Genomic DNA, 26,748 nt, shown 5'->3' with positions numbered 1-26,748 from the left:
GTTCTCCAGATTCATCCATGTCCCTACAAACGACACAAACTCATCATTTCTGATTGCTGCATAATATTCCATGGTGTATATGTGCCACATTTTTCCAATCCAGTCTATTATCAATGGGCATTTGGGTTGATTCCAGGTCTTTGCTATTGTAAACAGTGCTGCAGTGAACATTCGTGTACATGTGTCGTTATAGTAGAACGATTTATAGTCTTTTGGATATATACCCAGTAATGGGATTGCTGGGTCAAATGGAATTTCTATTTCTAAGGCCTTGAGGAATCGCCACACTGTCTTCCACAATGGTTGAACTAATTTACACTCCCACCAACAGTGTAAAAGTGTTCCTTTTTCTCCACATCCTCTCCAGCATCTGTTGTCTCCAGATTTTTTAATGATCGCCATTCTAACTGGCGTGAGATGGTATCTCAATGTGGTTTTGATTTTCATCTCTCTGATGACCAGTGACGATGAGCATTTTTTCATATGATTGTTGGCCTCATATATGTCTTCTTTCGTAAAGTGTCTGTTCATATCCTTTGCCCACTTTTGAATGGGCTTGTTTGTTTTTTTCCTGTAAATCCGTTTGAGTTCTTTGTAAATTCTGGATATCAGCCCTTTGTCAGATGGGTAAACTGCAAAAATTTTTTCCCATTCTGTTGGTTGCCAATCCACTCTAGTGACAGTTTCTTTTGCCGTGCAGAAGCTGTGGAGTTTCATTAGGTTCCATTTGTCTATTTTGGCTTTTGTTGCCAATGCTTTTGGTGTTTTGTTCATGAAGTCCTTGCCTACTCCTATGTCCTGGATGGTTTTGCCTAGATTTTATTCTATGGTTTTTATGGTGCCAGGTCTTATGTTTAAGTCTTTAATCCATCTGGAGTTAATTTTAGTGTAAGGTGTCAGGAAGGGGTCCAGTTTCTGCTTTCTGCACATGGCTAGCCAGTTTTCCCAACACCATTTGTTAAACAGGGAATCCTTACCCCATTGCTTGTTTTTGTCAGGTTTATCAAAGATCGTATAGTTGTATATATGTTGTGTTGCCTCCGGTACCTCTGTTTTGTTCCATTGGTCTCTACGGAGTGTCTTTTTACAGCATTTAGTGATCTTTTGTATTTCACTGGGTGCCTAAAGGAATGGCTGTTCTACTGGGTGAGTGAAGGGTTGGTTTCAGCCATCAAGAGGCACTTCAACTGTTGCTGTGTTTTTCCTCAGAGAGCCCAGAGAGACTTTGCTGCCTAGAGTTGCTCGCTGTTTCATCACGGGGCTGCTGTTTTCCTGGGAGGACTCATTGTTCCCCCACATGAAACCAGTAGACGGCTGACTCCTGGTTATTGATGTGGGTTTGCATGCATTTTAATATCTAAATTGAATAACAAAATCAAAAGCAGGTCCACAGTCTGTAGGTGCACACAGTATTAGGTTATTAGCAAAGCTAACTTTACTGTTGAGGCCATTCAGTTAACGCTTTCATTTGTTTGTTAAAATGTTTCAGTGAGTTTTGGTGAGAGTGAAATGAGACTGACTTTAATTAGAGTGAGTATGATTTATGTCTTTATATTTTTTCCAGACTTCCTGAGCTTTCTCCTACTGACCCTGTCAAACTTGCTTATATAAATTAAGTTGCTTTGATACAAAGGTTCGGGTTGGAGCAGTTTAGAGCATTGTAACGGATTCTTTAATTAAACTCTTGTGTATTGACTGAGTAGGCTTCATAACTGTCAACATTACCAGATGCTTCATTTTGTATCGTTGGATGTGATTATTGGGTTATTATCTGTCATGGCTTTCGTAAGAGCTGAAGTGGAAGACACCAGGATTCAAGTGTCGGCCTTTAAAGGGTCACAGAGTGCCCACTGCTGTCCTCGAAAGGAATTACATGTTTGAGATGGTGATTGAAAGGATGCCGACAGATGCAGGCACTTCAATGTGAGGCAGGTGTTGCTTTTTTTTTTTTTTTTTTGTAATGTAGGGATCTCAGCACCATTTTAATGAAAAGGAAGTTTTTATAGTAAGAATTATCAGGAAAATACTTTTTTTCTTTTTTTTTCTACCATGGAGGGCACACTGAAGAAAATACTCTTTTCCTTTAATTTTTTTTTTTTTTTCTTTTTTTTGAGACAGAGCCTTACTGTGTCACCCAGGCTGGAGTGCAGTGGTACCATCTCAGCTCACTGCACCTTCCGCCTTCAGGTTCAAGTGATTCTCTTGCCTCAGCCTCCTAAGTAGGTGGGATTACAGGCGCATGCCACCATGCCTGGCTAATTTTGTATTTTTATCAAAGGCAGAGTTTCACCATGTTACCCATGCTGGTCTTGAACTCCTGACCTTGAGTGATCCTTCTGCCTCAGCCTCCCAAAGTGCTGGGATTACAGACGTGAGCCACCTCACCTGGCTATTTTATTTATCTATCTATCTATCTATCTTTTGAGACCGAGTTTCGCTCTTGTTGCCCAGGCTGGAGGGCAATGGCGCAATCTTGTGGCTCACTGCAACCTCCTCCCCCAGTTCAAGTGATTCTCCCACCTCAGCCTCCTGAGTAACTGGGATTATAGGCGCCCACCATTATGCCCGGCCAATTTTTGTATTTTTAGTAGAGATGGGGTTTTGCCATGTTGGCCAGACTAGTCTTGAACTCCTGACCTCAGGTGATCTGCCCACCTCGGCCTCCCAAAGTGCTAAGAGGCATGAGTCACCACTCCTGGCTAATTTTTTTTAAAAAAGAGAGAATTAATGTATACTAAAAAATGATAGGTAGTATTTTTCTCCTTACAAAATTTTAATACATGTTCAGTGTGTGATATTTGGAAAATACAGAATGATGTAAAGGAAAAAGTCATTTGTAACTAAATCACTGTTCACCTGTCATTTTTCTTTTCAGTAATTTTTCCCACATCCACTTAAGAGTGATATGAAAACTAGACAGGAGTTTTTGGGACATTTAAATATATGCTTGATTTTATACTTTTAAAGTTAGGTTTATTGTTTTTGTACATCTATATCCTTTCTGTACTCTAAAGTTAAAAATAATAATTAAAAAATTCCCTTTGGGTGAAAGTTAATCTGTCTTGCTATTTTCAAAAAGAATATAGGAACTGAGAATCTGACTTTCTAAATAAGATTACGTGTTCGTTGGCATAAATCATGTCAGTTACTATTTATAATCTATCCAAATGGCAAATGGCACTCTGGAGATCCTAGAATTGGTGACAGTGAAATGTCTGCCAGCTTTAATAAAAGATCTCTCTTCCTGAAACATATTTGAGTCCCTTGGCACAATATCATTTGACAGTAAAAAGGAGAATGGAATTTTCAGATTCTCAGCATTTGTCTGTAAAAGTGCTTTGTAAAGTGCTCTACAAATGTGAGTCATTACTTCTTGAGATCACACTGTGTATTAGACTGCCTGTTGTCAGGATATTAGGAAGGCAGACTGAATATTAGTTGTAAAAGTGGTAAAAGCTTTGTATATCTAAAAAGAGGATTTTTCTCCTGAATGCTCTGTTTTCATAGCTGAGGTTAGAGTGACTTTGTCAGATGTTGATGTGGTGTGCTACAGGTTTGGAGAAGCCAATGGTACAGAAAACTGAGGCTTAGAAATATCATGCTGTTGTACAGAACTTATGTTCTTGTTTATTATAACTTATTAATATAACTTAGATATTATAACAACATGATTTTTTTTTTTTTTTTTTTGGGTGGGGCGGAGGAAGGCAGGAAGGGAGAGAAGAAGGACGGTAGGGAGGAAGGAAGGGAGGAAGGGAGGGAGGAAGGGAGGAAGCGGGGAGGGAGGGAGGGAGGGAGGGAAGGGAAGGAAGGGAATCAAGCAATGAGAGAGACATTGCCGACCTGGATCTAGAGGTTTACAAGTTGATTTCTTTTTTTTGAGAGAAAGAAAAAAAAAATAAGTAAAGGAGAGGAAGAAAGAGGAAAAGAAAGAGGGAGAGTAAATGGAAATATTGCTTTATTTTGAAAAAAATTGGGTATTAATAATGGCCCATCAATGTTTCATTTAAACTTATGGGTAGGTGTGGTGTGGTATTGACTAAAATGTATATTTTGTGTATTTGAAGTGGAGAGCTCTATAAATATTTATTAAGTTTAGTTGTTCTGGATCTGAGTTCGAGTCCTTGATATCCTTATTAATTTTCTGTCTCATTGAATCTAAGTCTCGTATCTGGGTGTTAGGATCGTTAGCTCTTGTTGTTGCATTGATCTGTTTACCACTATATCTTTGTTGCTTTAAAATCTATTTTATCCGATACGAGATTTGCAACTCCTGCTTTTTATTTATTTATTATTTATTTTTGCTCTCCATTTGGTTGGTAAATCTTTCTCCATCCCTTTGTTTTGAGTCTTTGTGTATCCTTGCATGTGAAACAGGTCTGGATGTAACATGCCATTGGGTTTTGGCTGTGTCTTTTGATTAGGGAATTTAGTCAGTTTAAATTTAGGGTTACTGCCATTTGATGTTGACTGGCTGTTTTATCCATTCGTTGGTGTAAATTCTTCTTTATGTTGGTGCTCTTTACTTTTTGGTGTATTTTTAGAAAGGCTAATACTGGTTGTTTCTTTCTGTGTGTAATGCTTCTTTCAGAAGCTCTTGTAAAGCAGGCCTGGTGGTAATAAAATCTCTGAGTTCTTGCTTGTTCATAAAAGATTTTATTTTTCCTTCAGTTGTGAAGCTTAGTTTGGCTGGATATGAAATTCTGGGCTGAAGGTTCTGTTCTTTGAGGATGTTGAATATTGGCCCCCACTCTCTTCTGGCTTGCAGAGTTTCTGCTGAGAGATCTTCTGTAAGTCTGATTGGCTTGCCTTTGTGGGTAATCTGACCTTTCTCTCTGGCTGCCCTTAGTATTTTCTCCTTCGTTTCAACCCTGGTGAATCTAACGATTATGTGCCTTGGGGTTGCTCTTCTTGAGGAATATCTTTGTGGTGTTCTCTGTATTACCTGGGGTTGAATGTTGACCTGCTTTGCTAGTTTAGGAAAATTTTCCTGAACAATATCCTGAAGGGTATTTTCCAGCTTGGATTCATTCTCTCTGCCGCATTCAGGTACACCTATCAAACGAAGATTTGGTCTTTTCACATAGTCCCACATTTCTTGGAGACTTTGCTCATTCCTTTTTATCCTTTTTTCTCTAATCTTTTCTTCACGTTTTATTTCATTAAGTTGAACTTTGACCTCTGATATCCCTTCTTCTGCTTGAACAATTCGAGTGTTTAAACCTGTGCATACTTCTCGGAGTTCCTGTATTGTATTCTTCAGTTCCATTAATTCACTTATATTCCTCTCTAAGTTGTCTATTCTCAATAGGATTTCGTCAAACCTTTTTTCAAAGTTCCTAGTTTCTTTACGTTGGGCTACAACATGTTCTTTTAACTCACAGAAGTTTCTTATTATCCATTCCGTGAAGCCTGATTCTGTCATTGGGATGCGCTTGTTCTCCATCAAGTCTTGTTCCCTTGTTGATGTGGAACTGTGATCATCTTTAGAGGGAGAGGCATTCTGATTTTGAGTATTCTCAGCCTTTTTACACTGGTTTCTTCCCATCGTTGTAAATTTATCCTCCTGTCGTCTTTGAAATTACCAACTTTCAGATTAGGTCTCTTGAGTGGACGTCCAGGCTGTTAGTTCCCAGGGCCAGAGCAGCAGCGTTAAAACTGATGGTGCTTTTCTGCCCAGGATTCTCCTGTCGGGCTTCCTTCTTGTGTCCGTAGTAGGTGACTCTGCCTTCCCGGGGCTCCAAACCTCCGTCAGAAGGGGAACCGGTCCCGTTTACTCTGCTCCGAGAGCTGCCGCGCCGAGGTGCCGGCGGAACCGCTGCGCGAGCCACGAAAGTTGCGCTGTCCACCCGTGTGTTTCCTCCACTGGGGGATCTTCTGCTCCGTGAGCGACCAGAATTTGTCTGAAAGTATGGCGTCCTCTAGTTCTCCGCGCCTTCCCTGAGAGTTGCAATCCCGGGATGTTAGCGATTGGCCATCTTGGATCTTTTTTTTTTTTTTTTCATTTTTTAAAGACGGGGTTTCACCATGTTGGTCAGGCTGGTCTTGAACTCCCAACCTCAGGTGATCTGTCTGCCTTGGCCTCCAAAGTGTTTGGATTACAGGCGTGAGCCACCACACCCGGCCAACAACATGGTTTTTAAAGTGCTCTGGGAGAGATGCTTCCTTACACCAAGTCAGTTATGTTAATTAGAAACAAAGCGCCCAGCCTGGACAACATAGTGAAACCCCATTTCTACTAAAAATACAAAAATTAGCTGAGCTTGGTGGTGCACGCCTGTAATCCCAGCTACTCGGGAGCCCGAAGCAGGAGAATTGCTTGAACCCAGGAGGTGGAAGTTGCAGTGAGCCGAGATCATGCCACTGTACGCTGCCTGGGTGACAGAGCAAGACTCTGTTCAAAAAAAAAAAAAAAAAAACCAACAACAAAAAATACCAAAACTTTGACAGGTCTTAGTAAAGCAGGTGCCTTTATTTATTGCTAAATAGAGAAATGACTCCAAGATTGCATTCTTGCTCCTAGCTTCTCCTTTGTGAGGTTTTGAAAGTGTGTTCTTCATTCTTCCCAGGTCTGTCTTGTGACCGCCTTCTTTCTTCCTCCATCACCCCCTCCCGTGGTCCTTTTCTACTCTGTTACCTGAAACTCATCTGTTAAAACTGGGAATTAGCTGCTAGCTGGTTATTGTTAACAGGACTGACATCCACAAATGTGGGTTATTAAAATCATATGCTTCTTTCTTAGTAAAGGAATTTGAGACTTGAGAGACAAGACGGACTAGGAGAGGGCCCTCAAACTTTTACGAGCATATCGACTACATACCTCACTCAGCTGTGCTGAGTGTAACTAGCTTCCTCTGTCTTGACAAACACACAAGTATTCCTCAAACATCTGAAGGGAGAGTAACATCTTCATTTTACAGAGGAGGAGCTGGGGCACAGAGAGCCCAAGTAATTTGGCCCCTAAAATTTAATGGGTCTCCACTCAGGTCTTTCTTACCTCATTGTTTATTTATTTTGCTCTGTCCACAATCTGCCTTTGTGATTAGAAAAGAGTTTTGGTGGCTGCTGCTGGCAGGGAAAACAATGGTGGATGTCAGGAAATCTCGTGAAACCATGCTAGTCCTCTGTGGCTGCCCTTGTAGGTGAACTTGATTTGGAGGGAGTTGTGGAGGCAAGGGAGCTGAAGGACTATGCCCTGGCCTTTTTTTCCGCATAGACCTGGTGTCATAGGAGATCCCCTAAGGCTTCCAGGAATTCTGGGATAGAGGAAGTATGGTCTTTCCAATGCTGTATCTTCCAGACTACGATGTGGTCCTGCTCTTGCTACCAGAGACCTGTTTGCCTGCCTTCAGCTCTCTCTTCTCTGATGGGTAGTTGATGGTTTTTTTTTGTTTTTTTTTTTAAGACAAGGTCTCCATCTGTCATCTAGGCAGGAGTATAGTGATATGATCATGGCTCACTGCAGCCTTGAACTCCTGGGCTCAAGTGATCCTGTCACTTCAGCCTCCTGAGTAGCTGGGACTATGGGCACACACTACCATGCCTGGCTAATTTCTAAATTGTTTTGGTAGAGACAGGGTCTTGCTGTGTTGCCCAGGCTGATCTTGAACTCGTGGCCACAAGTAATCCTCCTGCCTTGGCTTCCCAGAGTGCTGGGATTACAGGTGTGAGTCTCTGCACCTGGCCATGTTTTTTTTAATGATTCTGAAAGAATCTTCTTGTTTTTGTTGTTACTTGGCTTTATGAGGACATCCATTGTAGCCCATTTTTCTCTATTTTGGTGTACTGTGGTTTTGTTGTTGTACTAGAAATCTGATTTTTTTGGTGGTGGTGGGGTACTATGATTTGGCTATTTTTCCTAATTTTTTTTTTAAACAGAGTCTTGCTCTGTTGCCTAGGCTGGAGTGCAGTGGCATGATCTCAGCTCGCTGCAACCTCTGCCTCCCAGGTTCAAGCAATTCTTGTGCCTCAGCTTCCCAAGTATCTGTGACTACAGGCGCCCACCACCACACTCAGCTAGTTTGTTTTTGTGTTTTTAGGAGAGAAAGGATTTCACCATGTTGGCCAGGCTGGTCTTGAATTCCTGAGCTCAGGCAGTCTACCTGCCTTGACCTCCCAAAGTCCTAGGATTACAGGCATGAGCCACCATGCCCGGCTGATTTGTCTGTTTTTTCTAAACATAGATACTGTGGATGGACTTTTAAAATACAACTTTATTGAGTTATAATTCACATGCCATGCAGGTTCATCTTCTAGAGCTTTTAAGGAAGTGTTATTGAGGCCTAGAGCTCATGTTTGAAACTATTTCTAACCCACACTGTTTGCATGACATAGTTGTGCTAGGGGGAACTAAAGCCATGTTCCATACAATTACATGTCCTTTGAAGGACAGAGGTTAGTCCATTTTGTGCTTGATTTGACAAATTACCTGTCTATATGATCAGCGAGTGTCACATGCTTACTGTTAAGGCAATTGGGGTATTATGCTTAGTAAGTTTATTTGCATGTTTGATTCTGACCAGAACTGAACAATGAAATATCATAATGAAATTTTAATACTTTTAAAATTTGGAGACCAACTGTAATTTATCCATAATACTTTGTTTAACCTTACCCCATAGTGTTATTAACAGGACATTGCCAGCCAGTACACTGATTATTGCTTTGGTTTGTTCATTTATGAATGTATTTGTTTAGTAATCCCGCTCATCATGAATACTCTCTTACAGATGTGAGAAGGGTGTTATGTCTCTAGTGAATGTTAGGAACTGTATTCGCTTCTACCAGACGGCAGAGGAACTGAATGCCAGCACCCTGATGAACTACTGTGCAGAAATTATTGCAAGTCACTGGGTGAGTGAGAGCTTGAGAGGGGTACTGACAAAGCACTATAACCGAGACCGAGGCCTGGGACATAGCTCCATGGGAAGGTACCTCTCTGGCACCGCAGTCAGGAGACCAAGGCCTGGGACGTAGCTCCATGGGAAGGTACCTCTCTGGCACCTAGTTTTCTCTTGTTACACAATTGAAGAATAAATCGTATGATTAGATGATCTGTGAGACTCTTCTGCTCTGAAATTCTGGTAGTTCTGTGATTTCAGAGTGGAAGGACAAAAGATAGCTTAGGTTGGGCTGGGCGTGGTGGCTCATGCCTGCGATCCCAGCACTTTGGGAGGCCGAGGCAGGCAGACCACTTGAAGTCAGGAGTTCGAGACCAGCCTGGCCAACATGGTGAAAGCCTGTCTCTACTAAAAATACAAAAATCAGCCAGGCTCAGTGGTGCATGCTTTTTAATCCCAGCTACTCTCGGGAGGCTGAGGTGTGAGAATTGCTTAATCCTGGGAGGTGGAGGTTGCAGTGAGCCACGATCATACCACTGCCCTCCAGCCTGGGTGACAGAGTGAGACTCTGTCTCCACCCCCCAAAAAAGATAGCTCAGGTTCAGAAACAGGCTTGGAAGCATCACCTGCCTTCACCCTCCATCTGTGGAAGCTGCAGCTGAGCTGCAGGAATAGGGTGTGGCTCTGCAGCCAGCAGGTTCTGCAGTACTCAGCACACAGTTTCAGAGCTAGCCCTTGCTCTCCCCATCAGGTGGAGAGCATCTTTAAATTTAGATTTGTCTTTCTTAGGTTGTTTTCATCATAAAGAACAGTGTTTCCTTTTTTTGTTGTTGTTAGCAGTTTTAAGAAATCAGGGCTAGTGCTACCTTTTGCAAATTATTTTCTGTGAATTGTTTGGTATTCAGCAACATTGTGGGAAAAGCCTTAGAGTTTCAGAAAAGGTGGCTAAAAGCACTGGATTTTTTTTTTTAATTTTTCTTTCCTTTTCCTTCTCACAACCAAAATAGAAAAGCACTGGATTTTAAGGAATTGAAACAGGATTGGAAACCTTTCAGTTAAAATAGGTCAAAATATAGAGAGCTGCAATAATAGGACCAGCTCTGACCCAGTGGAGTGACTTGTTTGTGAAATTCTGATTGACTTTGTAACTACCATCTTTGTGGGGATGGGAGGTGGACTCCTTGCTCTCATGTGGAGGCTCCCTCGGGGTGCATTCCTGTTAGAGGTAAGCATGGCTTGTGCTTTTCCATCTCACTGGGGAACTCAGTAGTGGTAGGGTAAAGTGAGGCTCGGAACACAGGCTTTCTGGTTCCCTAGCCATTTAAGGACTGTCTGAACTTGAGCAAGTTATCTAATCTCCTTATGCTTTACTTTTTTCTTCTGTAAAATGGGGATGATCAAGTACTTACCTCATTGGGTTTTGGGGAGAAATAAATGAGTTGGGAAATGTTAAGCTTTTAAATTAGAGCCTCACTGCTGCATTTTAAGGGCTTACTAATGGGAGTTGTTTTTATTGTTTTGTATCTGTTCTGCTTTTTACTATGTTATGAATTCTTAGGATGACTTGAGAAAGGAGGATTTCAGTAGCATGAGTGCTCAGCTGTTATACAAAATGATCAAATCCAAAACAGAGTACCCGCTACATAAAGCTATCAAAGTGGAGAGAGAAGATGTGGTCTTCCTTTATCTGATTGAAATGGATTCCCAGGTACTGTCGCTGCCTTTTCCATTTTTCATTTCCCAAAGCTGTAATGCACTTATTTTTTCCATGGTACTCCTCACTTCCATTGGAGCCATCCCTGGCACGGTCTTTAATGTACGGATTTCTACTAAATGGTTTGTTCAAGGCGAGTTGAGCTTTTCTGTCATGTTTCTCAAAATCCTTCCAGCCTTAGCCCATTGCCCAATTTAAAAACCTCCCACATGCTTTTATGTAGCTTTTTTTTTTTTTTTGGTAACAATACTTCTTAACTTCCAGGTGCAAAATCTGTATTAGTTTACTTTTCCTGCTATAATAAATTACTATCAACTTAATGGGTAAAACAACACAAATGTATTGCCTGACAGTTTCATTGGTTGGAAGTCTAAGACAGGAGTCACTGGCCTAAAATCAAGGTGTCAGCAGGCTGTGCTTCTTTCCAGAGACTCTAGAGGAGAATCCATTTCCTGCTCATTTGGGTTTTTGGCAGAATTCAGATTTTTGCAGTTACAGGATCGAGGTCCCTGTTTTCTTGCCAGCTGTCAGCTGAAGGCCATTCCCACCTTCTAGAGGCCACCACACATTCCTTAGCTCATAGCCCTGGCTTTTATCTTAAAAGCCAGCAGTGGTGGGTCAGGTCCCTCTCATGTCATATCTCTTGGACTTAACTCCTCTGGTTCCCATTTTCACTTGTAAGAGCTTGTGTGGTGAGTTAGATTGGGCCCTCCTGGATGACCTGGGTGCCCTCCCCATCTCAAGGTCCTTCACCTTCATCACATCTTCAGTGCGCCTTTTGCCGTGTAATGTGACATGTTTGCAGGTTCTAGGGGTTAGGACATGTACATCTTTGGGGGGCTATAATTCTGCCTTCTTTCTTCTTCTTTTTTTTTTTTTTTGAGACCGAGTTTCGCTCTTGTTACCCAGGCTGGAGTGCAATGGCGGATCTCGGCTCACCGCAACCTCCGCCTCCTGGGTTTAGGCAATTTTTCTGCCTCAGCCTCCTGAGTAGCTGGGATTACAGGCATGCGCCACCATGCCCAGCTAATTTTTTGCATTTTTTTTAGTAGAGACAGGGTTTCACCGTGTTGACCAGGATAGTCTCTATCTCTTGACCTCGTGATCCATCCGCCTCGGCCTCCCAAAGTGCTGGGATTACAGGCATGAGCCACCGCGCCCGGCCCATTTCTACCTTCTACATTACCTTAAACGAAATGTAGTGGCTCTTGATGGATGGGAATGAGGTATGTTTTATCCTGGGTGTCAGTGTAGTGGGAGACATTGAACTGCTGGGAAGAATGAGGTAGGAAAGCTACCGCCTTTCATGAAAACATGAGCTCTTTACCAAGAAGCCCTCCGAACCTCTGCCCTGGCAGTCATGCCCCATGGCACTCTGTCCACATTTTCCCTGTGGTTCTTACATTGTCTCCCACATTGTTTATGTTTGCTGTCTGGTCCCCACTACTTCTGTCCTCCCTGAAAATATGTGCCCTGAGGAATCCTGATAGAAGTTTGTGACGAAGTTGAATTTTGGGAGTAAGCAGTGTCAGAGCACTTAAATTGGACTTTTGTAGAGGAGATGATATTTAAGGGTCAAGGTGGAAGAAATTAAAATAGCTTGTATTCTCTATTCACTGGACACTAATTTGCAAACTTGTTTGTGTAGCTCCCCGGGAAGCTGAATGAGGCGGATCCTAATGGAGACCTGGCATTAGATCTAGCCCTTTCACGACGATTGGAGAGCATTGCCATCACGCTGGTTAGTCACAAAGCTGATGTGGACATGGTGGACAAGCATGGCCGGAGCTTGTTACACAAAGGAATCCAAAGAGGTGGGAAGAGGTGTATTTTATGTTTTTCTCTGCAGGCAGTTTGATTTTTATCCAAGTAATTTTTGAAGACTTTCTGACTTTGTTTCAAAAATTCACGAAGGCTTCTCTAGTCTGTACTTACAGGCTGCGTGATTTAGAATTTGATCATGGGTCATGATTGAGAATATGATCATGGCTGTTCCCTAGGACTTGTTTGTTTGGCCATTCATGGTGCCAACAAGGCCCCAGAAGAAAGGCTCTAAAGATGGTCCTGTGTGTGAGGAAGTACCTTTTACTTATAAGCACCTGATGTGTTTGCTTGCTCAGTGGGTCATTTTCTCCAGGAATTGTGCTAGGAAGGTTTTGCTTTTCTATCCTACCACAGATACACAAGGATAGTATCAAAACCATCAGTGTTTAAACATATTCTCAGATTCAGGGTTTTCATTTTAACAGGCTAGACCTCTATTAAGATAAATTGATAAAGTTTTATTTTGTTCTAGCAATGTTATTTGGAATTGTAGCTGTATTTTGAATACATTGTTGGTAGTTGGAAGAATACAGAAAGGATAAACTTGAGAACAAAACATTTTAATCTTAATGAATTAACTTCTCAAAGGAAGAAACAATACTAGTTTTTTGTTTAGTTTTTTCCATGGTCTTACTAATTCCTAAGTCCCAAATGGATCCTGGCTGATGTTGCTTTGCAGTGGTCATTTTTGACCCAGTGAAATCTGTATAGAGGTAGAGTTCCAGTAAGGAATGAAAGCTTTCAAAAGTGTCGAAGCATTAATTTTGTGGCAAGATGGTGGACCTGATTGGAGTACATTGCCATGGCCACTTTTTTGTTACTTACATGAAGACATCAAAGAGAGAATATAGTCGTTTCACTCCATCTTAATCATCTGTATTTTCCCCTTTCGATGATGCATTGTCACTCCATTCTTGTCTATACCACATTTTGCCATTCACAGATTGCTCCTAGTTGGTAGAATGTAGTTACATCAAGATGTGGTCCTGTGCCAGCTTTGTCCTTTTTGGGCAAAGGTTTTGACACAAATATCCTTGTTAGCCATGTATTGGAGTGCTGAGCTTGCTGGCTGGTAGAGAGGAAAATTTTGCTCATCACTGGGTAGGAAATCCTTGGAGTATGTCAATGTCAAGACTAGATGGGTTTTTCCCAAGCACCATTCTGTGCTGTGCAAAGCCAGTAGGAGCTTAGCACTGAGTGTGCGTTCAGTGGGGAAATCTCACCAGGGAGGGACTGATTCTTTCCCACACTGTTTAGTGTCTGAGATGTTTATCTTGGAAACAAATACCCCATTACTTAAAAAAAAAGAGAGAATTTTGTTTCTTTCCTCTTGGGGAGATAATTCTTGTTTGATGATAAAACATTTTTGACTTATTAAATATTTTGGTGATTGCTTAGTTTCAAGAGTTGCCAAGAATTAGTGATCCATTTTTGATGTTTATTTTCAGATGATTTAATCTTCCACTCTGAGTTTATTAATTGCCTGAAAATATGTGGGTTACAGTGTGGGTATAATGAAGTTGATTTTGCTAACTTTAGAGAATGTAGCATGTTACGGTAGACAGAGCACTGGTTATGAAGCTTGTATGTACAAAGGTTTGAATCTTAGCTGATCTCTTGACTCTGTGACCTTGGGTGAATCACATTCTGAGTCTTATCCATAAAGTGGAAATCACTTTGGCTTCATTTGTTTGTTCAGAGAATTCGAGACAGGGTTGGTAGTACACCCAGCAGTGATTACCAGGTGACGGGTAGGGTCAGCCCTGCAGTTCATACCTTGACCCCGCATCAGAACCCCACCACCAGATTCAGTTCCTGTAGGATTTTTTTTCACTTTCGCTGTTAAGAGTGAAAGTCTCTAGTATATGGGATTTAGGTTTAGTTCTGAGCACACATTAGAATCTATAAACAAAATAGTCAGTGATCATCCTGATAACCAAGTAAACCAGTCATTTTGTCTGAAGAAGGGAACAGGCAGGCAGTGTCTCTGGGGGAGCCCCCAGGAGGCCCAGGTATGGCTGAGGAGGTCATCTCCTTCAAGCAGCTTGATCTCAGCAAGAAGGTGAGCCTTCACTTTATAAAAACAATTCTTCCTGAACTTTTTTACCTTAGTAACCAGCATCAGTAAGTGGGGTTCTTGAGTATGCTCCTGTTAATTATTTTTAGTAAATTTGAAAATGATGCCACTAACTGGAGCAGCATGATATGTGGTTTGTATGAGTGGAATAATGAAGGCTACTGTTATGAATAGAGCTGTCCGGAAGCCACATCGAGAGAAATACTGTATATGGATTGTTTTAGTGTGGACTTTACTGTTAAGAATATTTTTATGGGCTGGGCGCGGTGGCTCACGCCTGTAATCCCAGCACTTTGGGAGGCCGAGGCGGGTGGATCACAAGGTCAAGAGGTCGAGACCATCCTGGTCAACATGGTGAAACCCTGTCTCTACTAAAAATACAAAAAATTAGCTGGGCATGGTGGCACGTGCCTGTAATCCGAGCTACTCAGGAGGCTGAGGCAGGAGAATTGCCTGAACCCAGGAGGCAGAGGTTTCGGTGAGCCAAGATCCGCCATTGCACTCCAGCCTGGGTAACAAGAGCGAAACTTCATCTCAAAGAAAAGAGAATATTTTTATGTGGACAGCTTGTGATAGTTGTGCCTCATATACCTGCGAGTGTCGGGGAATGAGGTGATGAAGTAACTGAAACTTTGAAGCACCAGTTTTTATTTGAACTGTTTTTGATGATTTGAAATCAAAACATCTGAACTGTATTACCCACTTTCTTATTGACAGAAACTTTATAAATGGTGCTTTTGGCATTTTCTGTTCCTCCCTTTGTTCTACTCTTCTGATATCAGTTCTCTTTTTCCCTTCCTTTATGTACTCTCTGGGCTTTCTTTTAATGTAAAACTTCATTAATTTTCTGTTTCTAATAATTTCTAATAGCTTCTTTGTATGGGGTGCATATATTAATGTATATGTGTGTATGATTATAAGTAAAAAGAACTTTATATTTGGATCTTATTAATAAAGTAAATCTGATCCAAAATCTATAATTCTTCTAAGAGGACTTACACTTTAAGATACAAATTTTTTTTTTTTTTTTTGAGACAGAGTTTCGCTCTTGTTACCCAGGCTGGAGTGCAATGGCGTGATCTCGACTCACTGCAACCTCCGCCTCCTGGGTTCAGACAATTCTCCTGCCTCAGCCTCCTGTGTAGCTGGGATTACAGGCACACGCCACCATGCCCAGCTAATTTTTTTTATTTTTAGTAGAGACAGGGTTTCACCATGTTGACCAGGATGGTCTCGATCTCTTGACCTCATGATCCACCCACTTAGGCCTCCCAAAGTGCTGGGATTACAGGCTTGAGCCACCGCGCCCGGCCAAGATACAAAATTTTTTTATCATGCCTTCCATTTGATTCTACCCATTCATAGGTTTTCATATACCTGTGGGGTATTGCCCTGTTTATCTTCTGTATGTATGGTGTAGTATACATTTTTCATTAACTTACCTTGTCTTAGCTTTACTGTGTTTCTCTCTCTCTCTTTTTATTTTTTTGAGACGGAGCCTTGCTCTGTCGCCCAGGCTGCAGTGCAGTGGTCCAATTTCAGCTCACTGCAACTTCCACCTCCCGAGTTCAAGTGATTCTCATGCCTTAGCCATATTAGTAGCTGAGACTACAGGTGTGTGCCACTACGCTTGGCTAATTTTTGTATTTTTGTAGCTATTGGGTTTGCCATGTTGGTCAGGTTGGTCTGAATCACCTAGCCTCAAGTGATCCACCTGCCTTGGCCTCCCAAACTACTGGGATTACAGTCAGGAGCCACTGTGCCCAGCCACTATGTATTTGTGTCTTGGTTTGGATTATATTTTAAGCTTAAAAGTAATGACACTACGTTATCCCTTCTCCCCCGAGTATCTCATATTTTGGACTTTTCATTAAGATTCTTTGTCCCAGTAGTTCTAAAGTTTCTTTCTACTCCCAGAATGTTAGTGGCTATCTCTAGGATATTTTGTTTTATTGCTAATGTATTGTTGTCTTTACGTATTTTCTCCTATACCAAATCAATGTGGAGTTCGTTCATGATACAGAGTAGGGCCCTCTGTGTACCTGTATAAATGGATAGCAAAGGACTGACCTAGCCTAGCCCCCGGTGTGCATGTTACCTGTAGTGTTTTACTGCCTCTCTACTATAAAGAAATCTCAGCTTTAGCCCTTTGCACCTGATACTGGTAAAGATTGCACCCTTCTGCACCCCTGCCCCACCCAGAACGGGAGCAGAAGAATGAAAATATTTCAAGAGAAGGGACTGATTGGAAAATTGTTAAGTTACCTGAAGTCATAATTAATTCAAATTAGAGCCTTTCTGATAACATAGAACCTAATAGTCCCAACCAGTCAATCCATTTTCTTCCCAAACATTTCCTCAGGGTCTATTTTGTATAAGACAGTGTGAATACAAAGAAAAAAAACCAGACATGAGCCAATCCAGCATCTGAGGAGCGAGTCAGCACCTGAGGCCTTTCAGCTGCCCCAGTGCCAGAGTCCACATTCTCTAGCAAGATGGTCCCTTGGAAGAAAGCATAGAGCAGATGGGAAGTGTTGAAAAACAGACAACCTGGGTGCGGTGGCTCACACCTGTAATCCCAGTACTTTGGGTGGCCAAGATGGGAGGTTCACTAGAGGCCAGGAATTCGAGTCCAGCGTAGGCAACATAGTGAAAGCTTATCCCTACAAAAACATTTTTAAATGAGCCAGGCAGAGTGGCATACACTTGTATTCCTAGCTGCTTGGGAGGCTGCGGCAGGAGGATTGCTTGAGGCTGTGCAGCTGAGGCTGCAGTAAGCCATGATTACACTACTACACTCCAGCTTGAGCAGCAGAGCCAGACCCTATCTCAAAAAACCAGAAACCAAAACAAAAGCAAATGATTTTCTAATTTCATACCCACTGAGAACCAGATGACACCTGAATACTCCTATGAAAATGCGTACAGGATCAACAGAATTGAGAGAGCTTTACTACTCCTGAAGCCCCATTTTAGGTGTTCGAACTGTAGATGTGTAGTTGAAGGAGATGAAATGATATCGTAAGATGTAAAGAGAAAACTTTGGAAGAGAGAAAAGCCTTGTCTCGAAGTTGTGATTCAAAGGAGTCTGTACCCACAATTCTAACAATAGGGACCAAAGTGTCTTGATGTAAAGACAAAAGCAGACGGACTATGGAAAGAACACCATTGCCTGTGATCCATAAAAGAAAGATGTGCCAAGCCACCTTCAACAATCCAGCATTCATCCCAACACCACCCACACATTTAAGGAATGTAGTCAACTTTCATGGGACCAGCAAATCAAACTCTGGGACGTTGTTCTGCATTTTGGGGATCATCCAGGTGAAGAAGGATGTGATTTGCAAGAAATTCACCCGTAGCCCTTGGGGAGATGGAGACCACATCTGCAGAAAGTGCCCTGAATCCCAGCTCTTGGGTCAACTTACATTTCAGCCATCAGTTACATGTGCAGATTTCAAGTTGCAGATGAATTTGACTTGGAAGATGTTTAACGTTCACCCTCGAAAGACTTTCCAGACTAGGGGCCATGGCTCATGCCTGTAATCCCAACACTTTGGGAGGCTGAGATGGGCAGATTGCTTGAGCCCAGGAGTTCAAGACCAGCTTGGGCAACGTGGCAAAACCCATCTCTTCCAAAAACACAAAAATTAGCCGAGTGTGTTGTGTAGTCCCAGCTACTCGGGAGGTTGAGGTGGGAAGATCACCTGAGCCCCAGAGGTCAAGGCCGCAGTGAGCCATGATGATGCCACTGTACTTCAGCCTGGGTGACAGAGAGCCTGTCTCAAAACAAAAAACAAACAAAAAAACAAAATAATCCTCAAAACCCAACTTTCCCAGTATGAGCTCATTGGTGCCACCTGGAGGCCACTGAGAGCAATTGCTCTCACCCTGCGAGGTGTAATGCCCCAGACCTTTTTAACAGGTTTCTGTTCTGTATATTATGATGCTTTGCTATTCTTGCCTTGTTTTCTTAAGAAGCGTCAATTTTATATATATGTAGTGTGTTTGTATGTTTTAATTTTTAAATATAAATCCAAGTAAGATTGAACTTTAATCTTAAATTTAATTGTTTAGTCTTTGTCATTCTCCAAGTTAACTTGACAAGTATACTTTAACTGGTTTTTCACAAGTATTTTTTTTCTTTTCTTTTTATCTTTATTCTATGAAGAATTTCAGAAGTATTTTTAACATTAAATGGCCACTTATTAGATTGGTTACTTCTGAGTCTTAACCATGTATTTGTACAACTGGTCTCGAGTCTATTTCTCTTTACTAGTGTCTGACAAAGTATTGTCACAAATGTGTACCTTTAATATCTTAAACTTAATTCTTGGCCTTTTATTAACATGTCAAAGTAGTTGTATTCCCTCCTACAGAGCATAAATAGTCAAAGACAGTAAATCAAGCTATTAAAATTCATGGATTTTGGCCAGGTGCAGAGAGAACCTAGTGTGTATCAACGACCTTATAAATCTATAACTGCTATTCAAAAACCAGAATGTATGTCCTGTTTGGCCTGTATATTGTTATCTTCACATAGGAAAGGGGATCCCCATTATTTGTTACTTCTTTTGTGTGAATCTGAAATGCCCTTCTGTGGACCACCTGCATTGGAGTCAGCTAGTAAGCTTTTTTTTTTTTTTTTTAATAAAGTATTAATACATGACAATAAAACTTTTATTTTTGCAAGAAAAAAAAAATGCCAGTAATCCCAGCACTTTGGGAGCCTGAGACAGGTGGCTCTTTTGAGCCCAGGGTTTGGAGACCAGCCTGGGCAACATGGTGAAACCCTGTCTTTACTAAAAATATAAAAAATAAGCCAAGCATGATGATGTGCGTGCCTGTAGTCTCAGCTACTCAGGAGGCTGAGGTAGAAGAATCCCCTGAGCCTAAGAAGTTGAGGCTGCAGTGAGCTGTGATCATGCCAGTGCACACCAGCCTGGGTGATGGGGGCTAGACTTTGTCTCAGAAAAGAAGAAGAATGGATTTTTGAGTCAGGATCTCTCTCTGTCACCCAGGCTAGAGTGCAATGGCACACTCAGAGCCCACTACGTTCTCGAACTCTGGGGCTCAAGCAGTCCTCCCACCTCAGCCTCCTGAGTAACCGGAACCACAGGTATGTGCCACCATTCCTTGCTAAGTTGTTTTGTAGAGATGGGGTTTCCCAATGTTGCCAGGCTGGTCTTGAACTCTTGGGCTCAAGCCATCCTTCCGCCTCGGCCTTCCAAAGCACTCAGATGTTATTCAGTCTTAATTTGATATTTGTAAATAGTTCCAGGTAGACTCTTTTACCTGTAATACTCCAAGCGTTAAGTCAGTGGAAGGGATTTAGGAAGAAGTTTTGTTTTCACAGTGAGGTTATTTACCATGTGAAATATTTGTAAATAGGAGTGTATACAGATACTTCGTTCAAATATTTCATTGTAAACTTCTCGTTAAGTCAGTTATGTATGTGTAATGAGATTACAAACCTAAAAAGGTCAGTTGTAGTGGCTCACGTCTGTAATCCGAGCACTTTGAGAGGCTGAGGCAGGTGGTTTGAGCTCAGGAGATGGAGACCAGCATGTGCAACATGATGAAACCTTGTCTGTACTAAAATACAAAAAATTAGCTGGGCATGGTGGCATATGCCTGTAATCCGAGCTACTCAAGAGGCTGAGGCATGAGCATTGCTTGAACCCTGGAGGTGGAAGTTGCAGCAAGCTAAGATTGCACCACTACACTCCAGCCTGGGCAACAGAGCAAGACTTTGTCTGGGGATAAAAATAAAACTAAAAGGAAAAATTGTATAATACTAAAACAGGCATGGGTTTACTCTGAGTAGGAACCTGTATGCAAGTACAGTAGAATGGGGGCCGATGTTGCTTAGTTAGCGACAAGCTGTGGTCAGGAAAGGAGAGAGAGAGAGATTGTGTGAGGAGGATCCTTCCCACCCTCTTTGAGAGCTGCCTGGAAGAGACTTTGAAGAATAGAAGCCTGCTATTCTTAAAGAGTGAAGAGATGCTGAGGTGAGGCGGCAGGACAAGTGATAATAGGTAGTCAAAGATTGAGCAAAGCCTTTTGAGTTCATCTGTAACTCCACGATCTCAGGGATGAGTTTCCACTCACAGATGCCCCCAGAGGTTCCCTCAGACACATTCTTAGTCTGCAGTCGTTTGCTGCTGCCTCTTGAGGAGGCACAGGCCAGAGCACCTTATCCTGAATATTGTTTCTTCTGTTATTTCTTTTCAAGGAGACCTCTTTGCTGCCACTTTCCTCATTAAGAATGGGGCCTTGGTTAATGCTGCTACACTGGGTGCCCAGGAGACACCGCTGCACCTTGTGGCCTTGTACAGTTCAAAGAAACACTCGGCAGATGTGATGTCTGAGATGGCGCAGATTGCAGAGGCCCTCGTGCAGGCCGGCGCCAACCCCAACATGCAGGACAGCAGGGGCAGGTGAGCTGGGGGAGGCAAGGTGCCTGCAGCACTGTTCTTGGGAGGTGACCTTCCAGTAGCATGCGACAGTCTTGCAGGGACTTCCTGGTCTGGAGTTTGGTGTTGTTCAGTCTGGTTTGTATTAAGGTCACAGACACTGATGTGTAGTATAGTGGTCCTACTGAAACCAGAGGCATCTGGGGAAAACATTTCCATCCTGGGTAACTGGAGTCTTTGAGGGTTTTTTGTTGTTATTTGTTTGTTTGTTTTTAATTGCATCAGCATCTCACTCTGTTGCCTAGGCTGGAGTACAGTGGTGCGATCTTGACTCACTGCAGCCTCCACCTCCCAGGCTCAGGTGATCCTCCCACCTCAGCCTCCTGAGTAGCTGGGACTACAGACATGCGCCACCCCGCCTGGCTGATTTTTGTATTTTGTTGGAGATAGGGTTTTGCCATGTGGTCCAGACTGGCCTCGAACTCCTGAGCTCAAGCAGTCTGCCCACCTTGGTCTCCCAGAGTGCTGGGTTTCCAGGCGTGAGCCAATCTTCCAGCTTCTAAGCAATTTGTATCTTCATGTTCAAAGGAGCCAGAGTGGTCATCCAGTCCAGTGCCTGCAAGCGAATCTTGTAGCGTTTCTTAGAGTTGCTTGGGTAGTTTGAAGAAGAGGAGCTCGCTAACTCCAGACAATCAGTTGTTATTTTTATGAGATCTAGTCGTTGGATATTCTCTGCAGTAAGCCCAATTTCACCTTGTTAGCACTCCCACTTTATCTGCACAGCCCCATTCATAGTGGCCCTTCCCATATTTGACAGTGTTTATTGTGTTCACTTTGCCCTTTCCACAAATACCTAGTTGAGGATTCTTTGTTGTTTAGCGTCTAAGAAAAGGCAACTTGTCTTGGGCCAGTAGTGAGAGGCTGTGAAGGACAGTTAAGTCACCTGCTCTCTGACCAGAGTTGGGAACCACTTGTCATTAGAACAACTCAGTATTTTATACCCTTGAAAAACCTCTCAAAAAGAAAACATTTTTTATAAAGTCTGGTTGTCAGAATAGGAAAATGGATCTGTGTGACAGATAAAGCACATGCGAGATGCAGCTTCATCAACTCTCAGTATCATGTGATAATTACCTTATTTCCCTGCTGTTGATTCTTGCATTTTTTCCTCCAGCAGCAATAAACTTACAGTTTGTGTGTGTGTGTTGTGGGGGAGGCGGGTAGATGCAGCCTTGGGCCCTGACTCTGCAGTGTGTGTGTGTGTGTGTGTGTGTGTGTTGTGGGTAGATGGAGCCTTTGGCCCTGACTCTGCAGTGTGTAGGGGGTGGTGGGTAGCTGCAGCCTTGGGCCCTGACTCTGCAGTGTGTATGTGGGGGGTGGCGGGGAGTAGATGCAGCCTTGAGCCGTGTGTGTGTGTGTGTGTGTGTGTGTGTGTGTGTGTGTGTGTGTGTTGTTAGGGGGGTAGATGCAGCCTTGGGCCCTGACTCTGCAGTGTGTTTGGGGGGGGCCCGGGGGGCGGGGGACGGTGTAGATGCAGCCTTGGGGCCCTGACCTCTGTAGTGGCAAGTCTCCTGCAGGGCTCCTGGGTGCTACATAAAAGCAGTGAAAAGGGTTAAGTGCAGCTTTCATCACTGGCTGCTCTGAGTGTGTTTGAGAAGAACAGAAAATTATAGGGGAAAGTTTCCTTTTAGAATTGATGGAGAATAGATAATGGAAAATCTTCACACCTATGGCAGAAAGTGCTGTTTTCAAGCAAATCATGTATATGCCTTCAGTAAGGGGTCAGTATTGAGTGGGAGAGGATTTGGGATCTCTTCCTTTAGCCAACTCTTGTCTGTTTTGGCCACTGAATCGCAGTAACGTGAGCAGATCCATTTTCATGTTTTGTTGCGCTGTCGTGGTTTTAGGAGACTTGGAGAAATGTGGAATTTCCCGTGGGTGGTGACTGCCCAGGGTTCCGGCTCCCCTTGCCGAGAGTCGCCCTGATGGGTCCTGTCCTGAACTGACACCTCTTCTTTCTATCCTGCAGGACTCCTTTACATGTGTCCATCATGGCCAGGAACGAATATGTGTTCAATCAGCTGCTGCAGTGTAAACAGTACGTAGGGAGACATGAAGAAGTGAAAAGGCAGTTGTGAGGGGGGTATTGTGAGTGAAAAATAATTCTTTTTAAACATCTTTTAGTGTTACATATGTTAAAAAGTTAAAGGGAGCTAAAAAAATTTGTCATCGAAAAAGTATAAAGAGAAAAAACGAGGTTGTCAGTATAGAGTGTCTGTAAAAGATTTTATTTGCTGTTGACTTGGCTTCTGCTTTTCAGACTAGATTTAGAACTGAAAGACCATGAGGGCAGCACGGCTCTGTGGCTTGCCGTGCAGTATATCACCGTGTCTTCTGACCAGTCTGTGAACCCCTTCGAAGATGTCCCTGTGGTAAATGGGACTTCATTTGATGAAAACAGCTTTGCAGCCAGACTCATCCAGCACGGCAGCCACACAGACGCACCTGACATGGCGACAGGTAAGCACCTGCCTCCCAGAGGGCAGTGCCGGTAGATAGCGCGTAAATGCTCTCACCCCAGATCTAGATACTGGACAGCATACTATTAGGATAATTACTGTTTATTTAATTTTTAAATACAATAAAACCCTGGGTTGTAATTTTTAAAAATCTTGTGCTTCAGCCAGGCATGGTGGCTCATGCCTGTAGTCCCAGCACTTTGGGAGGCCAAGGCTGGTGGATCACCTGAGGTTGGGAGTTCGAGACCAGCTGACCAATGTGGAGAAACCCCTTCTCTACTAAAAATACAAAATTAGCTGGGCATGGTGGCGCATACCTGTAATCCCAGCTACTCAGGAGGCTGAGAATCACTTGAACCTAGGAGGCGGACGTTGCAGTGAACTGAGATTGAGCCATTGCACTTCAACCTGGGCAACAAGAGCGAAACACTGTCTCAAAAAACAAACAAAACAATCCTGTGCTTCAAACAATTTAGCAGACATCAAGTGCTTGAAGCTGAAACACCTCCATTTATTTAATGCGGGGATTCTCAAATGATTTGGACTCAGAATTCTTTTGACTGACTTAAAAATTATACCCCAGAGAGCTTTTTTTTTTTAGGTGGATTATAACTTCAATATTTGCCATATTAGACTACACTTTGAGAACCGGTTTTAATGTATTTCCTTGACCTGATTGAATAAAATACAGGGATGTTTTAAGGAGAGGGATTCCATGTAATTCCGTATTGAGTACTAGCAACGTATAAAACATGGGTAGGTGCCACCCACAAAAAGGGTTGACCAAAAAAAAAAAAGATGGATATTGAAACAGCCCTTTCTCCAAGGAAGTTTGGCCAGGCACGGTGGCCCACACCTGTAATCCCAGCACTTTGGGAGGCTGAGATGGGTGGATCACCTGAGGTCAGAAGTTTGAGACCAGCCTGGCCAACATGGAGAAATCCTGTCTCTACTAAAAATACAAATATCAGCTGGGCATGGTGGCAGGTGCCTATAATCCCAGCTACTTAGGAGGCTGAGGAAGGAAAATCACTTGAACCCAGGAGACAGAGGTTGCAGTGAGCCAAGATCACGTCACTGCACTCCAGCCTGGTGACAGAGTGAGACTCCATCTAAGACAAACAAATAAAAATAAATAATATAAAATAATACTTAAAGGTCAAACGAAATCGCCACTCTAGGTGATATAAAAGCTAAAGGCAGGTAAAGGTACTACAGGACAAGGAATGCTGGAAGAACTGTATGTGTTTTAGACTGAACTTCTGGAAATCAGATTGTTACTAATTGCTTTTCATTTACAAACATATTGGTTATTACCCATAATTTTACTGACCACTAATTTAATCATATTATATCAGAATGTGCCATGTAAGAGATTGGTTCTTTGATATTTAAGAATTGAGGTGGTTTATGCCTGTATTCTGAGCTACTCAGGAGGCTGATGTAGGAGGATTGCTTGAGGCCAGGAGTTGGAGGCTACAGTGAGGCTGTGATCACTTCACTGTACTCCAGTCTGGGTGACAGAGCAAGATCCCATCTCTGAAAAAAAAAAAAAAAAAAGACTTGGATATTAGACTCCCAGGACTAGTTTTTAGAAATGTCTGCCATGTGCTTGAAAAGAATGTGCATTCTGTAATTGTAGGATGCTGCATTAAATCAAGCTTGTTCGTGGTGCTATTCAGATCCTATATATTCTTACTAACTTTTAGACTGCTTGATCTGCCCATTTCTGAGAGGTATATTAATATTTTTAATTGATTATGGTTTTGCCCATTTTTCTTGCTGGTTCTGTCAATTTTATATACTTTCAGTTTTAATTGTTAAATATATACAGGTTCAGGATTGTTTTTTCTATTGATATGTTTCATTTTTCATTTTACATGTAACAATCTTAGTCTACTCGTTTTTTAAATTTTTTCTTTTTTTTTTTAAATTTATTTTAAGGCTATTCAAGTAAAGCAGTGGGAGTGAAGAAGGAACAGAGAAATTGTAACTGGTTGTGATGAGTTGTAAACACCACTGCACTCAGGCCAGCCAATTAGCTAGCGCGTTTTTTGTTTTTTTTTTTTGAGATGGAGTTTCTCTCTTGTTGCCCATGCTGGAATGCAATGGTGCAATCTTGGCAATCTTGGCTCACCACAACCTCCGACTCCTGGGTTCAAGTGATTTTCCTGTCTCAGGCTCCTGAGTAGCTGGGATTTCAGGCATGCGCCACCATGCCTGGCTAATTTTATATTTTTAGTAGAGATGGTTTCTCCAGGTTGGTCAGGCTGGTCTCGAATTCCTGACCCTAGGTGATCCGCCCGCCTCAGCCTCCCAAAGTGCTGGGATTTCAGGCGTGAGCCACTGTGCCTGGCAGTCCACTAGCTTTGAACAGTTGAGTGATATTTGGCAGTCACAAGTTATCTTTATTTTGTTGTGAGGTGTAGAATTTAAGTCTTGTCTACACTGGAATGACTGCACACGTGAACATGGGACCCACATTAGTAGTCTCTAGATTAGAGTAACCATCAAGTAGGAATCGAATCCCTGTCTCTGAAAGATAAGGAAGAAAATGGCCTGGAAGCAAAGTAATACTTTGTCTCATTGCTTTTTGTTTGTTTTGAGACCGAGTTTTGCTCTGTCACCCAGGCTGGAGTACAGTGGCATTGTCTTGGCTTACGTCCGCCTCCTGGGTTAAAGTGATTCTCCTGCCTCAGCCTCCTTCACAGCTGAGATTACAGGCATGTGCCATCAGGCCTGGCTAATTTGCTTTTTTAAGTACAGAATGGGTTTCATCATGTTGGCCAGGCTGGTCTTGAACTCCTGACCTCAGGTGATTCACCCACCTCAGCCTTTCAAAGTTCTGGGATTACAGGCATGAGCCACTGTGCCTGGCTAGCCCAATTCTTTATTTTGTTTTTAGTCCTGGTGTTTAGTTTATTTGGAATTTCTAACAGTATAGCTATCGACATGAGATAGTTTGTTCATTTTTGGAAATGGATTTTACTGAGAAATGCTGTTTTCGGGCTAAAACCATTTTAAGAGAAAAAAATTTTTTTTCTTTTCTAGGTTTTTACTTAGAAAAGAATGACAGTGTTAAGGAAAATATTTATAATCCAAGAACAAACATATTTAAAGCATTAGAAATAAAACTGACATATTTAAGGGACATTTTCTAATGGAACTTAAAATATTTTCAAAATGGTCATCCAGTGGTTTTCAACCAGGCACAATCCTGTCTATACTGCCTGAGAACACTTGTCAACATCTCTAGACTTTTCTTTCTTTTTCTTTTTTTCCTTTGAGACGGAATCTTGCTCTGTTACCCAGGCTGGAGTGCAGTGGCACCATCTTGGCTCACTGCAGCCTCAGCCTT

General features: G+C 42.4%; 1 protein-coding gene across 7 annotated transcripts in view; it reads left to right on the top strand.

Annotated features, from left to right (window-relative positions):
• The window catches only part of ANKFY1 (ankyrin repeat and FYVE domain containing 1), a 90,196-nt gene that overhangs the window by 33,738 nt on the left and 29,710 nt on the right, over positions 1–26,748 (top strand). For all 7 annotated transcript variants that reach the window (XR_619980.6, XR_008481451.2, XR_013535451.1 and 4 more), the window contains 6 exons: positions 8,730–8,853; positions 10,399–10,548; positions 12,203–12,368; positions 20,691–20,895; positions 22,901–22,969; positions 23,192–23,391. Coding sequence is in view for 4 of the 7 variants with exons in the window: in XM_008996410.5 (XP_008994658.1) it covers positions 8,730–8,853; positions 10,399–10,548; positions 12,203–12,368; positions 20,691–20,895; positions 22,901–22,969; positions 23,192–23,391 (914 nt within the window). In the remaining 3 variants the exon portion in view is untranslated. The remainder of the gene's footprint in view (positions 1–8,729; positions 8,854–10,398; positions 10,549–12,202; positions 12,369–20,690; positions 20,896–22,900; positions 22,970–23,191; positions 23,392–26,748) is intronic.

Source organism: Callithrix jacchus, chromosome 5, assembly GCF_049354715.1.
Source record: "Callithrix jacchus isolate 240 chromosome 5, calJac240_pri, whole genome shotgun sequence".
Lineage (NCBI taxonomy): Eukaryota > Metazoa > Chordata > Mammalia > Primates > Cebidae > Callithrix > Callithrix jacchus.
The sequence above is the reverse complement of the archived record's forward strand: the minus strand, read 5'-3'. Positions and strand labels throughout refer to the sequence as shown.